General features: G+C 38.8%; 1 protein-coding gene across 1 annotated transcript in view; it reads right to left on the bottom strand.

Moving 5' to 3' along the window:
• CFAP47 (cilia and flagella associated protein 47) overlaps positions 1-14366 on the bottom strand; it is a 375387-nt gene that overhangs the window by 135931 nt on the left and 225090 nt on the right. The window contains exons 48-50 of the mRNA XM_089324690.1: positions 11857-12053; positions 9341-9484; positions 8914-9087 (exon numbers count right to left, since the gene is read on the bottom strand). Coding sequence (XP_089180816.1) covers positions 8914-9087; positions 9341-9484; positions 11857-12053 — 515 coding nt within the window. The remainder of the gene's footprint in view (positions 1-8913; positions 9088-9340; positions 9485-11856; positions 12054-14366) is intronic.

The following is a 14366-nucleotide window of genomic DNA, read 5'->3' as shown; positions in this document are numbered from 1 at the left end:
CGCTGGCCAGCAAGTGCCTCTTGTTGGGTAATTAGTTTATAATTTTAAACATGACTATTTAAAGTCTTGTCATCCACAGTTTTGTATAGGTTCTGATGGACTTTTTCCAGCTACTTCTATTGTATTCAGTACTTTGGGATGGTTCTGTAAAAAGATGAAGCCAATAATGCACTACAGGTTCCAATTGGAAGAAAGTATGGTTAATTTAGGTTATTAGCAGCCATAAGTAATTTGAATCAATTGGTAATTTAAAACAAGAATAGTTTAAAAATCTATTATTTTAGGCTGTACTTCTTATGCTTATATGAAAATAAATTTTAATATAAACAGTATGTCATCTTACACCAGCAGCAGCCGCACACAGTTTGTATTTACTACTGTCAAGAGGTCACTTGGAGTGATTGATCTAGACTATCTAGGTTCATGTAGGTACTTCTGTGATGTTTGCACAATGATGAAACCGTCTAATGATGCATTTCTCAGAACATGTCCCCATCATTAAATGATCCACATGTATAATTTCTACTAATTTGCCATTTTGGCAAAATTCCATAGCATTTTACTTGTATCTCAGTTATATTCTCTGATTTTTAAATGTTCTCTTATAGATATCTCAACCTTCTATTTCAAATGGTTTTGGTAACAATAAGATAAAATGAATATTAAAATATTTATAACAGAGGATTTCAAAAATTCATTATGAAAAAGCTATGCATAAATTTCAAGTTTTATACCAAAATAGATTTATCTTTCAGTTGCATTTTCTATGAACTTTTGCTAGTACCCTTGTAGCAAACATCATAAAAATTGCTACTAGCAATAATGAAAAATAGAACAGGTGAAATACCTGAAAATAATGTACTGATTTTAAGTTGCTGGCAGATTTTCAAAGTGATACAGTTGAAAATGAAGGGCTGGAGCTAACATACACATCTGGAGAAAAAGTTTGAATTTGGCATTCATACATAGATGATAGTTTTCTTAAGTCAGGAAATTGACAAGTGGAATTTGTATAGTGATAAGGATGCTTTCAAAGAGTGAAAATTGGGAAAGAAATTTTAAAAATTAAGAATAAAAGGAACACATAAATAATAGTCAAGGACTGCCTTGGAAGCAAGGAATATAGAGTTATGTAAAGTAAAAGATGATAAGTGTTAAGGAGGCAAGTCAATACTACCAGACAGTGAATGGACTTTTGAGATACATAACTTGGGAAAAAAATTGAGTTTTCTTGACCAAAATGTCTTCAGTGATCTTTGAGGCAGTTCTTTCAACAGAGTAGAGAAGCTACAATGCACTACCATAAAATAAGAAATGGTAATGTAAATATTGCTCATTCAAGAATTTTAGCAATTATGGAAAATAAAGAGGTTATTAGTAGAAAAAGAGTATAGTTAGAGGAACATTTTCTTTATAATGGAAAATTTTGTGACTATTTATGAGTTAAGGGAAATAATCCAAGAAAGATAAGGATACCGAAAGACAAAGAGAGAAGTAAAGAATGTTAATAGGTCTTGAGTGCACAGAGGTGAACTTAATTTTATAGATCAGAGAATGAAGATGAAAAATAAGAAGCATTTCAGTGATCCCAAAGCAAGTATTCAATGAAACATGCTACTATTCAGCAAAGATTCTTGGCCTAGCCTTTCTCCTAAGAAACATTTCAATTGTTTGCAGTAGAATTACCATTAAAATACAAGCAATAAGCCCAACTATTGTAAATTAAAATGAATAGCAAATGGATTTTGCAAATTCCTGATCATTAGTACATGCAGATTAAAAGCTATGATGGGCAGGCGCCGAGGCTCACTTGGCTAATCCTCCGCCTGCGGCGCTGGCACCCCGGGTTCTAGTCCCGGTTGGGGTGCCGGGTATTAGTCCCGGTTGCCCCTCTTCCAGTCCAGCTCTCTGCTGTGGCCCGGGAGGGCAGTGGAGGATGACCCAAGTCCTTGGGTCCCTGCACCCACATGGGAGACCGGGAGGAAGCACCTGGCTCCTGGCTTCAGATCGGCGCAGCACCGGCAGTAGCGGCCATTAGCAGAGTGAACCAACGGAAGGGAGACCTTTCTCTCTGTCTCTCTCTGTCTATAACTCTGTCAAATAAAAAAAAAAAGCTATGATGATTTTCAAATTAAGAAAGGTACGGCCGGCTCCGCGGCTCACTAGATTAATCCTCCACCTTGCGGCACCGGCACACCGGGTTCTAGTCCCGGTCGGGGCGCCAGATTCTGTCCCGGTTGCCCCTCTTCCAGGCCAGCTCTCTGCTGTGGCCTGGGAAGGCAGTGGAGGATGGCCCAAGTCCTTGAGCCCTGCACCCCATGGGAGACCAGGAGAAGCACCTGGCTCCTGGCTTCGGATCAGCGCGGTGCGCTGGCCCTGGCGGCCATTGGAGGGTGAACCAACGGCAAAGGAAGACCTTTCTCTCTGTCTCTCTCTCTCACTGTCCACTCTGCCTGTCAAAAAAAAAAAAAAAAAGAAAAAGAAAAGGTAATACTTTATTGATAATAGCTCTAGGAACGAATGCCTCAAATCATACATATTTTTCTGTTCTCTTATTACTGTTGTAGCTATTTAAATGTAGTTATAGAGAAATATTAGGAAGATCTGAACATACAAACATAAAGTGACATTTCATTCATTTAATAGTCTCACAGCTTATTTGTACTCTACAAGTAAAGTGATCAGATTCTTCAGTGCTTTCATAAGACCAAATTTTTTCCCATAATTTGTAAATATTAAAAAACTTCTAACTTTCAGAATTTAGTGGAAGAGAAATCAAGTGGACATCCCTGTCTTGTCTAATCATGTGGCAAATTCCTGGTATCAAATTGAACGTGAGAGGGCAGCTATCTCAAGATGTAGATTTAATTTCTTACAAAGCCACCAAAAGACCACGGGCATCCAAATCAATCTCGAGAAAGAATAATAAAGTTGAAGACATATTTTCTGCTTTCAAATTATGTTGCATAGATAAAAATAGACACATCAACCAATGGAACAGAATAGAGGATTAGAAATAAACTCACACAACTCTTGTCTTGCAAGGGCACCAAAATTACACACTGGAGAATGGATAATTTCTTCAATAAACGTTTAAATCCATTTGCAAAATGATTATATTGTCCTTTGTTTTATGTCATTCACAAAAATGAAATTTTAAGTCTCAGCTTTGCAACCATACTCCCCCCAGAACCCAAAGACTTTGGTTTCCAGTAGCTGCTTGGTGGGTCATGGATTAAAGACCATTAAGGTGTAAGACTGAAATTGTGAAATACTTAGAAGAAAACAGGGGAAAATTTCTTTAACATTGTTTTTGGCAAGATTTATTGGATATGAAACCAAAATCAGAGAAAACAAAAGAACAAAATAAATGTGATATGTTAAATTTAAAATTTCTGTGCAACAAATGAAACAATAAGATGAAAGGTAACCAGTGAACTGGGAGAAATATTTATAAATCATATATGTGATAAGGGAATAATATCAAAAATACATAAGAAATACATATAATTGCAAAAATAAGTAATTAAAAATGACCTGATTAAAAAATAGATGAAGGATTTGAGCAGATAATTTTCCAAAGAAGACATACAGATGACCAATACATATAGGAAAAACTACTTAACATTACTGATCAACAGGGAAATGCAAATCAAAACTACGGTGTGAGGGACTGTGCTGTGGCATAGCAGGTAAGGCCACCACCTACAGTGCTGGCATTTCATATGGGCACCGGTTCAAGTCCAAGCTGCTCCATTTCCAATCCAGCTCTCTGCTTTGCCCTAGGAAAGCAGTAGAAGATGGCCCAAGTCCTTGGGCCCCTGCACCTGCCTGGAAGACCCGAAAGAAGCTCTTGGCTCCTGGCTTCAGTGGTGCAGCTGCAGCCATTGTGGCCATTTGGGGAGTGAACCAGTAGATAGAAGACCTCTCTCTCTTTGTCTCTGCCTCTCTGTAACTCTGCATTTCAGATAAATAAATACATCTTATAAAAAAACCCACAGTGTGATATCCATGCACACTTTTTATGATGGCTATAATCAAAATGACAAGAGCTAACAAGAGTTAGTAAGGGTGTAGAGAAAACAGAACCCTATACACTTCTGTTGTAAATGTAAACTGGTATAGCCAATATGGAAAACAGTATAGATGTTTCTCAAAAAATTAAAAGAGAAACCACAATACGAATCAGAAATCCCTTTTCTGAAAATATATCCAAAGGATCATTCAGTATTATTTGTGTATTATAATGATGGGAATGCATGCTGTACTTATTATTGCCTCTGAGAATAATTTTGTCATGAAGGGAATCTTTTACATTTAATTAGATACATACATAATTCATAAGATGCAATTATTAATTTTTTAAGATTCTTTTTCTCACTTTTTTATTTGAAAGGCAGAGAGACGGCAAAGGAACACGAGTGTCAACATGCTGGTTTACTTCATAAATGGCCACAAAATCTGGAGCTAAATCCAGGAGCTGGGGACTCAGTTCAGGTCTCTCACATGTGTGGTAAAAAGCCAATTATTTGATCCATAACTGATGCCTCTTGGGATTCTCATTAGCAGGAAGCTTAAATCAGGAGTCCGAGCTGAAAATCTAACCCAAGGACTCTGATATAGGATGCAGGCACCCTAAGTAGCTCACATACTGATTGTTAGTTTTTAAAATCCTAACTTTTAAGTAGTACATTCATTCTGAAGGGTAAACTATATAATGAAAACAAAAACACCACTCTGTCATTACAACCATGTGAAATAACCAGTGTTATGAAATTACAGATTCTTCTTAAAATCTGTTTTCATTGAATTAGCAGGTTTTCTAACTTGCCAGTAAATTCTGAAAGGGGAAGGTGAGTGGTGGAAAAATTAACTTCTGCTTATTTTATAGCAAATTCAGGTAGTCATGAGTTTTTCTCTCTCCTTGCTCTCTTTTCCTTCTTCCTTCCTTTTTCTCTCCTTTTTCTTTCTTCCCTTCTTGACTTTAAATTCCACCCATTATATGTTCATCTGTTCATTAAGCAAATTTTTTTTCAAGACTTAGCTATTTTGAAAGTCAGAGTTACAGAGAGAGAGGGAGAGACAGAGATCTTTCATCTGCTTCTTCATTCCCCAGATTGCCTCAATGGCCAGTGCTGGGCCAGGCCAGAGCCAGGAGCCTGGAGCTTCATCTGGATCTCCCATGTGGATGCAGGGGTCCAAACATTTGGGCCATCCTCCACTGCTTTCCCAGGTGCATTAGCAGGGAGCTGGACCAGAAGTGGAACAGTGGAGACACGCACCGGGGCCCATATGAAATGGCAATGTTGCAAACAGCAGCTTTACCTGCTACACTGCAGCACTGTTCCACAACTTGGTCTTTTAATCCTATAATTTGTCCATATAAAATTTCCTTATCAATACATATAAAGTTACCTCATACCTATGAGCAGCTGCAGAATATTCTATTGTAGGGATGTGTTATAATTTATGCAAGCAATGCTTTGTAGCTTGTTTGCTTACAGTTTTTCACTATCACAAATGATGTGGCAGTAAACCTATTTGCACATGTGTAAATATTCCTATAAGATTTACAAGTCAGAATTGCTTAGTCAAAGAACATAATATGTCAAGAAATATTTAGATATGTACGTAGTTTTATTTTTTGTCAAGTGAAGGAAGGAATCACTTTGTGGTACTATCTGCTGGATACATGTATGAGGGTACTTTAAAAGTTCCTGTAAAATGAAATTAAATCTTTACTTAATGTATGCTAAACTGATCTTCTGTATATAAAGAGAATCGAAAATGAATCCTCATGTGAATGGAAGGGGAGAGGGAGTGGGAAAGGGGAGGGTTGCGGTGGGAGGGACGTTATGGGGGGGAAGCCATTGTAATCCATAAGCCGTACTTTGGAAATTTATATTCATTAAATAAAAGTTAAAAAAAATACATATATTTTGGTAAAAAAATTTTTTTGAAAAGTTTATAGAAGGGACCATCTAAAAGTTCATGGACAATGCATACTGTGTAAGAACTCAACATTTTCTTTCTTTCTTTTATATATATATTTTTTAAAGATAGAGTTACAGAGAGAGGTAGAGACAGAGAGGGAAGTCTTCCATCCACTGGTTCACTTCCCAGATGGCCGCAATGGCCAGAGCTGCACTGATCCGAAGCTTCTGCTAGGTCTCCCATGCGGGTGCAGGGGCCCAAGCACCAAGAGGAGCAGCCGGGAACAGAATTGGCGCCCATATGAAATGAAATGCAGGCACTTCAGGCCAGGGCTTTAACCCACTGCACCACAGCTCTGGCCCCAGATTTAAAAACATTTTCAACACCAAATTAGACTTATATTTTAATTCTACTTTCTATGAGCTCTTTGAGGCACCCCACTGACTGAGACTGTTGTACCTTAAACTTCTGAGCCACCCCTTGGGCCAGATAGCCAGATGGACCATCTGGAGACATAACCACCTTCCAGTCTCTTTCGGCCTTTCTAATGCAGGAGGTGGATCTCTCCTCCATCCCCGGCCCACAGGATGCCTTTAGATGTATTGGCCCACAATATCAAGTTGGGAAGGCTTGGTGAGGCGGTTGATGGATCGGAAGAGGTGGGAGCCCCAGTTAGAATCCACCAGGCTCATCTTATCTGAGGGAAACAAGAATTTAGGAGACTGTGGATCGAAGCCAGGCTTGTGTCTCCACAGGGCTTCTCCCAGAAGTAAGGAATCTCCAGCCCTTCTCCTGGCCTGCCCTGCGGAGCTACTATTTGGAATAAAATGTGGACCTCTGCAGGAGGCTGCAGTGGGGCCAAGGGGACCCCAGGTGGGTCCAGGCCTGACGACCAGGAGCCTTGTCCCACTAGGGAGGTTGGCACAGATTAGGGAGTTGGGTGGGAGAGTTTGAGGAACGTGTTGCCCAATCTTTCTGCAGAATTGCTCTCAAGGTGGGGATGGGGGAGACCTGGATTCACATCCTGCAGCTCCTGCTGACCAGCTGACCCTCAGGAGGCCTGGGGTTACCTCTTTTCATCTGGAAAATGGGTCCATACATTTCTCAGACTGGGCTGCTTTGAGGATTAAATAAAGGATCAGCTGGGGAGCACTTAGCACTCTCCCTGGCACCTGGTACATTCTTCTCAGTCAATAGTGACAGTGCAGATCAATGGGTAGAGAACCATCCAAGAAAAATAGGGGCCTGTATCCTACAGGGCAGAAACCACGTGGGGCCTGGAACCGGCACAATCAGGCAAGCAGCATCCACTGAGCTGTGGGGTGAATATCATGGGCTGTCCTGGATAAAGGGTGTGCCCTTCCTACACACCCCTGTACCCCTGTTGTTCTGCTTCCCCAGCAACGACCCTCAGCCTCCGGGGAACTGCAACAAGGGTCCTGGGGTCTGGTGGGCACCTGGCCATGGCTTCAGGTAGAGGCAGGAAGGCAAGAATAGAGGTGTAGCAAATGTGAGTGGTGTGGTATGGAGCGTGGCTCTAGCTGTCTAGCACTCCCCTGAGCTGGCAGGAGCTGGCAAGCAGCCCCAGACCCTGGGTGCCTTTTGTCTCAGGGCTAGGCTATATAAAAGGTGGGGGAAGGGACGGGCATCCTTGGAATTTGTCCATTCATGGGAGACCTTGCTGCCAGAAGGTGCTGTAATGGAGGAGGGCCTTGTGGGGGCCCTAAACTGGAAGGTTTAGAAATGAGAATGGCAACTCAGTATGCAGTGAACAGGACATATTTCTTCAAAAACTATTATGGGCCAGATACTATGATTTAGGCTAGGTATAAAGTCTGACCCTGTTCTCATAATTTGTAATCTGGTAAATCACATTACAATGTAGTAGGTATAACAGTGGAACAATTTAAAAAATTTTGTGAGAGCCAAAAAAACAGTTCTCTAATCCAAGTTTATGCAGTTAGGGAAGTATTCTTCGGAAAGTGGACTCTAAGTTTTTTTCAAAAAGAATGAATGAGAGATGAAAACAGAAAAGTGGAAGATTGGGACATGAACAAAGATTTCCAGGCAACAACAAAAAAGAGGAAACAATATACAAAGGCCTGAGTATTGCAGGAGCCATTCTTGGCAAGAGATGAGGCTGAACAGATAAGCATGGACTACTAAGAACAGTGGGAGCTAATTCAAGGAGTATGGACTGGGTCTTGAAGGTAAGAGATGGCAGTGAACAGAATGCCAAGATGAAATTTGCATTTATAATACACACTCCATTTGCAATCTAATAAGGAAAGAAAAAGAGAACTGAACCATACATTTTTCAAAATTATTAAAAAAAGCTTAGGGCAAACCCAGCACTTTTCAAAACATCTGTATTTCCCCCTAAAACTGAATTCAGACAGCTATGATGGGTACATGTTTGAAGCTTTCTTTTGAGGGTCCTATTGGACACATACAATTTATAGATAAAGAAGGGAGTGGAAAGTGGAAAACTTTACAGATTGGCCTTACAGATCAAGTGAGGAGGGCAAAGTTCAAAACTTCATAAAAATAAGGATGTGAACAATTACGCATTTCTTTACATTTCTACAATTATTCACTTTAAATGATAGTATACACATTCACGATTTTGTTGTGCTATACATTTCATATTAAAACTTTAAAAGCTATTTCTAAATAAAATTTTTTATTGTGTATATTTCTTAAAACAAAAATTACATATGACTCAAACAAGTAGATTTTAAGGTATTTTATAGTTTATATACTAATTACTTAAATATAACATGTATTTGGTGTTAATTCAATCTCATAATTAAAATGAAATTTAGTAACAAGTGAACTAATATAAGATAAAATTGTAAGATCTCCTTATGTGACATGGTTTCACCTGACTAATTAAAATGAAATGTTTTCAAATTTTTTTATTATAGTTCAGATAGTTCAGTATTTATTAAGAAGACTTTAGTACTAAAATAATCTTACCTTAAATGTTAGGATAGTCCTTGTCTGATTAGGTACTATTATGGATTTATTTAACACATTCCCCACTTGACATTTCACAACGAAGTGTTCCAAGGCCAAAGGTTTTTTACCAATTCCTATCAGGGCAAAGAAGCTCTCCATACCATCTATTTCATTTTGTATGATAAATTTACCCTATGAAAAAACAGCCAAATTTCAGCTCTATAAAAGTCATAGTTTGATGCCAAACAACCTCTGCTAATCTATTAATCTTGATTCTGCTTAAGGAAATAAACTTGTAAGGAGATGTAAGCCCTTGGCTTTTCTAGTCTACATACAAATGCTTGTACTGAACAGGTAAATTTCTAGGGAAAAGCTCTTTGTTTCTCTTTGGAATATAATAATCTATTTAAATATTAATGTAGGGGAAAAATCAATGAGTTCATACTTGAATTTCACATTCCAAAATAGGCTTAAATGTGAGGGGATAATGTGCAGTTTCTCCTGGTCCAATATGTAGAACAGAAGGTCCATCAAACCAGTCTCCTTCTATAGTAATTTGACATTTCCATTCTTTACATGTTTTATTAATCTAAAACAAGAAAAAAGGTACAAAAATAGTAGATGGATGATGCTAATGAAGTTGAATTACATATTAATTCTTGGTACTTTGAGTAATCAAAGTATGTAATGTGTTCTTATATTTCTTAAGAATCACCATCATATTTGTTAAGACTATGAAAAACATGAAAATAAGGTACAGGGATGACTACATGTTCTCTCTCTATACAAGAGCATTGCCCAATCATTCTCTTAAGACAGATAGGTAGATATTAGCCTGTGTGCGTAAGAGAGGTTGAAGAAAATGAGAAGTTTTAAGGAAAATATATTTATGTACAATGGAATGAGGAAACAAGTCCTGAAAGCAGGGCCCAGCCTCTTGTCTGTCTCCCCTGGTTCAAGGTGTCCTTGCCTGGCCTTTATTAAAAGGAAGCCACTGACTTGAGGGAGTGGTACACAGCTGACCCTACTGGACTGAAGGAGTCATTTGCTTCTCCAATAGATAAGAACCCTGATGTATTATCTAGAGGAGTATGTTTAGGGGAATTCCACATCCCCAAACCCCCCACTGAGACTTTCCCAGAAGAGGGAAGAGGGCAGAAGAAATGGGGGACCCATACTCATGTCCATGAATGCAAACTGTATTCTCAGTCCTTTACTGAGACGCCTGCCTGCTTCATCACGTGTAGGAATTTCCTAATAAACCATGCTAACATTGCCTTCTCATCTGCTCGTGCATTGGCCACATTCTTCGTTGATAGAACAAGTTCCTGGGTCCAAATCGGTGGTTACAGCTCTATCCAAGGATTGTTTAATTTCTAGAGAAATATCATTTTTTTTTACATTCTAATTACTGTTAAAATGACAAAATGGTCTTGGAGCACAAGATTTATTCTTAATTAAGGAAAACAAAAAGATGTTGTAGTGGTGGATTACTCAGATAACACAGATTATATGTGGGGAGCAACTCGGACTAGACTAAGTTACTGGAATTAAGACTTATTCTATGCATCTGCTCTCCCACAATATGGCGCTGGGAGAGAAGAAAACAGCTTCCACACAGCTGCCTCCAGTTCAGCTAATAAACTGTAGGACTTGCTCCTGATTGGAGGAGAGCAGCGTGCTCGGCGTGTGGGCAGCCGAGTTAGGATTGGCGGAGGAGGACTATAAAGGAGGAGAGAGACGGCATGCACGAGGAACATCTAAGGGGAACACCTGTGCAGCCCCCGAGAGAGCCGGCCGGCGGTGTGCCGCTCCCCTGCGGAAGTGGGGAATGTGGCCAGGGGGAACTGCCCTTCCACGGAGGTGGAAGGGATAGCAGCCAACCCGGGAAGAACCAGCAGCAAACCCGGGAAGGGCCAAGCAGACGAAAGAACAGCGCAGGGTCCTGTGTCGTTCCTCCACGAAGAGGGGGAGCGACAATTATATATATTATCAGAATAGATATTTGTGCTTCAAAATGACTTTGGGTTTTTAATGACTAAATGGATAAACAAAAATAACTTGTCATTCGTTAAATTAAAGTTCCTTACAGTCACATACATTCTTGTAAACTTTATTGTTACTTTGACTAACAGTCAAACTATAGTCAATCATTGTTCTAAATGCCTATATTCTCATCTTAATCAAATGTTAATATCACAGCACAATTTGGAACAATGATATTAGAGTTAATTTTTTTAAACAAAAGATACAGCAGAAGTGATTGGTCAGGTGATAAACATGATAAAATTTATATTCAGGAAGAAGCTCTGACATAGATGAAGAGAAATAACTGGTAGCAGATTATGCAGTTAGAAATCTATACAGTCCAAGAGAATAACTGAGACAATATTAGTGTGTGGGATGCCAAAATATGTCACCTTAAAATATATTTCATTCGTATATTTAAGAATGGCTACTCTGAGAACCTACAGATAGGACTAACTCCGAAAGGCTGCCCTTTTATAAAAGGAGCTTTCATCTACAAAGAAAATTTACGTTAGTACATAACAGATGTAGACAATTGCTCTTTTCTCTATTTCCCTTTCTGCCTCGGGAAGATATTTTCACAGGAAGAAAAGACTGGCAAGTCTGACACCTCACTTGTTCCCCGTGTAGCTCCACTTCTCAGCCTTCTAGAGCCTACTGCCAGCTCCCTTCCTCCGAGAAGCTCAATCCCATCCCACTGTTTAGTTTCTATACAAGCTTCAATTATGTTGCCCCTTCTTTGAGCCTTATGCTTTATCTATGGCTCTCATGTTTCTGCTTGTTAATACATGTGTTGGGTGTTTTTGGCCCCTGTTAATCTATTGTCAGTTCAGTTCACAGATTAAAAGTATCAAGCTGTCAGAAGGAAAAATAGTAGATTAAAAATTTCCCTATATGAGAACGAAGACCAGTACTAAAAAAAGTTATACGTACTATTGGAATATTCTGGGTAAGGGCTTGAAATGCTGGTGTTACAAACTTAAATGTGGCCTCTGGAGTTTCTCCATTCACTATACCTTCAATGCAATAGACACGGACATCATATCTTGATACCAGCAGAATTTTACAAGGGTATCGACCGGGACTGCGAGGAACAAATTGTAAAGGAACTGGAACAGATCCATCTGAAACTATTAAAACATAGTTCAATCATTTAAAGTGATATAAATACAAAAATTAATTTTGATAAGAGATACTTTATATTATTGTATTAAATTGTGTTGTATAACCTAGAACAAACTCTAGTGTTGAGGAAATATGCCATCCCTAGGTCTCTAGAGATTATCATGCCACTTTATTTATCAATGGCAGCATATATTGTTCATAGGTCAGAGGAAAGTGTGCTCCATAAAGTCACTCAGGGCTCCGTGTTCTGAAGGTACTGTTCCTGAGCCTAAGCTCTTCTGCTTGAGCAAGCTGTTGAAGCAAGGAAATTGAGTGTATTCAGAGTAATGGTAAACCATAAACGTGGGGGACTGGGATCCTACAAAAATTATCTTCCCTGTGCCTTGTAAGAGGAGTTTTTAAAATACAAGTGGCAGAAAAGGGGGGGAGGATAAGGACAAGACATCTGAATGCTAGCAGAGGTCCAAGAAGCCCCCCGAAACTGTGTTATTGGTTAGTTAACTTTGGAGAGAGGGGTCTGGTCCACTGCCCTTTTAAATCCGAACAGAGCAATCATTGTTTCTGTGCACGCCTCCTTATCTCCCTTTCAGTAAGAGTCTATTTGCAGAAACCTGATGCTGCAAACAGAATAGCTCTAATGACTAACATGTCTACATGCATGGAGTATAAGTGGTCTGACACAAAGGTTAAGGAAGCAAAGGAGACAAATACAACATGAAAGCAGAGATGTCAAGTCTTTTCACTCTGTTTCAATACCTCTGACTTGCAGATGTTCCTTCAGAAACACCCCTTCTCCTTGTTTGACAGATCAGGGGAAAAGGAATATCTGGAAAGTTGCTCGAGAGATTTTGAATATTCTGCCTAAAATTAACATTTACTACATTTAATTGGCCATATGCAACCACATGGCTCTAACTAAAATGGGCCTGAAAAATAAAGTGGATATAAGAGATATTTGATAAGTATTATCATCTGCCACATTTCTATAACTTAGAGGTATTCGGTCACACAGCCATCAACTTGGCCAGTGGATAGAAATAATTTTTTCATAGTTAATGGGCAAGGGACAAAGAAAGAGAGAGAGAGATCTAACTCACCCCTTTCATAACACCTTGTTCTACCACTTACCTAAAGTTAATAGTTAATATCATTTCTTTTTAAAATTTATTTTTATTAATATAAAGAGAAGAGATTTTATGTATTTCATAGATACAACTCTAAGAAGATAACCATACTAATCTCCCTCCTTCAACCCCACCCCTTTCCTTTTTTTTCCTTTAATTTTTGCAATAACATACTTTTAATTCACTTTATAACCACAGGCTTTATGTACCATTAATCATAATGTTCAAGTAAAAAGTAGAAATAGATATTCATGCAAATGGAGATTAAAAAATGAGCAGGAGTTGCTATCTTATTTTTATTTTTTTTTAAAGGATGTATTTATTTGAAAGTCAGAGTTACACAAAGAGGGAAGGAGATGCAGAGAGAGAGGTCTTTCATCTGCTGGTTCACTCCCCAATTGGCTGCAATGGCCAGAGCTGCGTAGATACAAAGCCAGGAGCCAGGAACTTCCTCTGGGTCTCCCACATGGGTGCAGGGGCCCAAGAACTTGGGCTTCCCAGGTCACAGCAGAGAGCTGGATTGGAGGTGGAGGAGCAGGGCATGAACTGGTACACCTATGGGATGCCAGCACTGCAGGTTGTGGCTTTACCTGTTACGCCACAGCACTGGCTCCAGGAGTAGCTATCTTAATATCAGGCAATGAGACACTAAGACAAAAACTGTTAAAAGAGACAAAGAAGGCTAATATCATTTCTAATAGTGGGTAGGCAATCTACTCTGGTCATTTTCTTTCAAGCAACACCACATTTTGTCTAAAAGTCACTATTTTATTATTCTCCATAAAAAAAAAACCCTCACAATTCTCTATGGTGTAAAAGCCTAATGAAAATTTCACTGTTAATACCAAAGTACTTAAGTAACCAGTGAACCACAAATGATTTTTTTAAAAAAAACCTTTGGAAGCCTAATTCTGTACAAGGAAGTTCTCTGAAACCAGGGAAAGCAATGAAACATACCAATCAATTTACCAGGTAATCATTATGACATTAATTGACTATAATTTTAATTAATTCATATTTAATTGCATACATGTTAAAGATAGCAAATTTCCTTTCAAATGAACATAAGTCCATATGCCCATAATGCCAGGCAAGTAAATTAACCCCTCTAAATCACTTTTAAAACAAATTGAGGATTTATACATGTCTTTTACAAGTTACATGTGTTATATTATACATTATAAATTGTATATT

This window comes from Oryctolagus cuniculus, chromosome X (genome assembly GCF_051225735.1).
Source record: "Oryctolagus cuniculus isolate XC-2025 breed Fujian yellow rabbit chromosome X, ASM5122573v1, whole genome shotgun sequence".
NCBI lineage: Eukaryota > Metazoa > Chordata > Mammalia > Lagomorpha > Leporidae > Oryctolagus > Oryctolagus cuniculus.
Note: the sequence above shows the minus strand (reverse complement) of the source record. Positions and strands in the feature narration are given on the sequence as shown.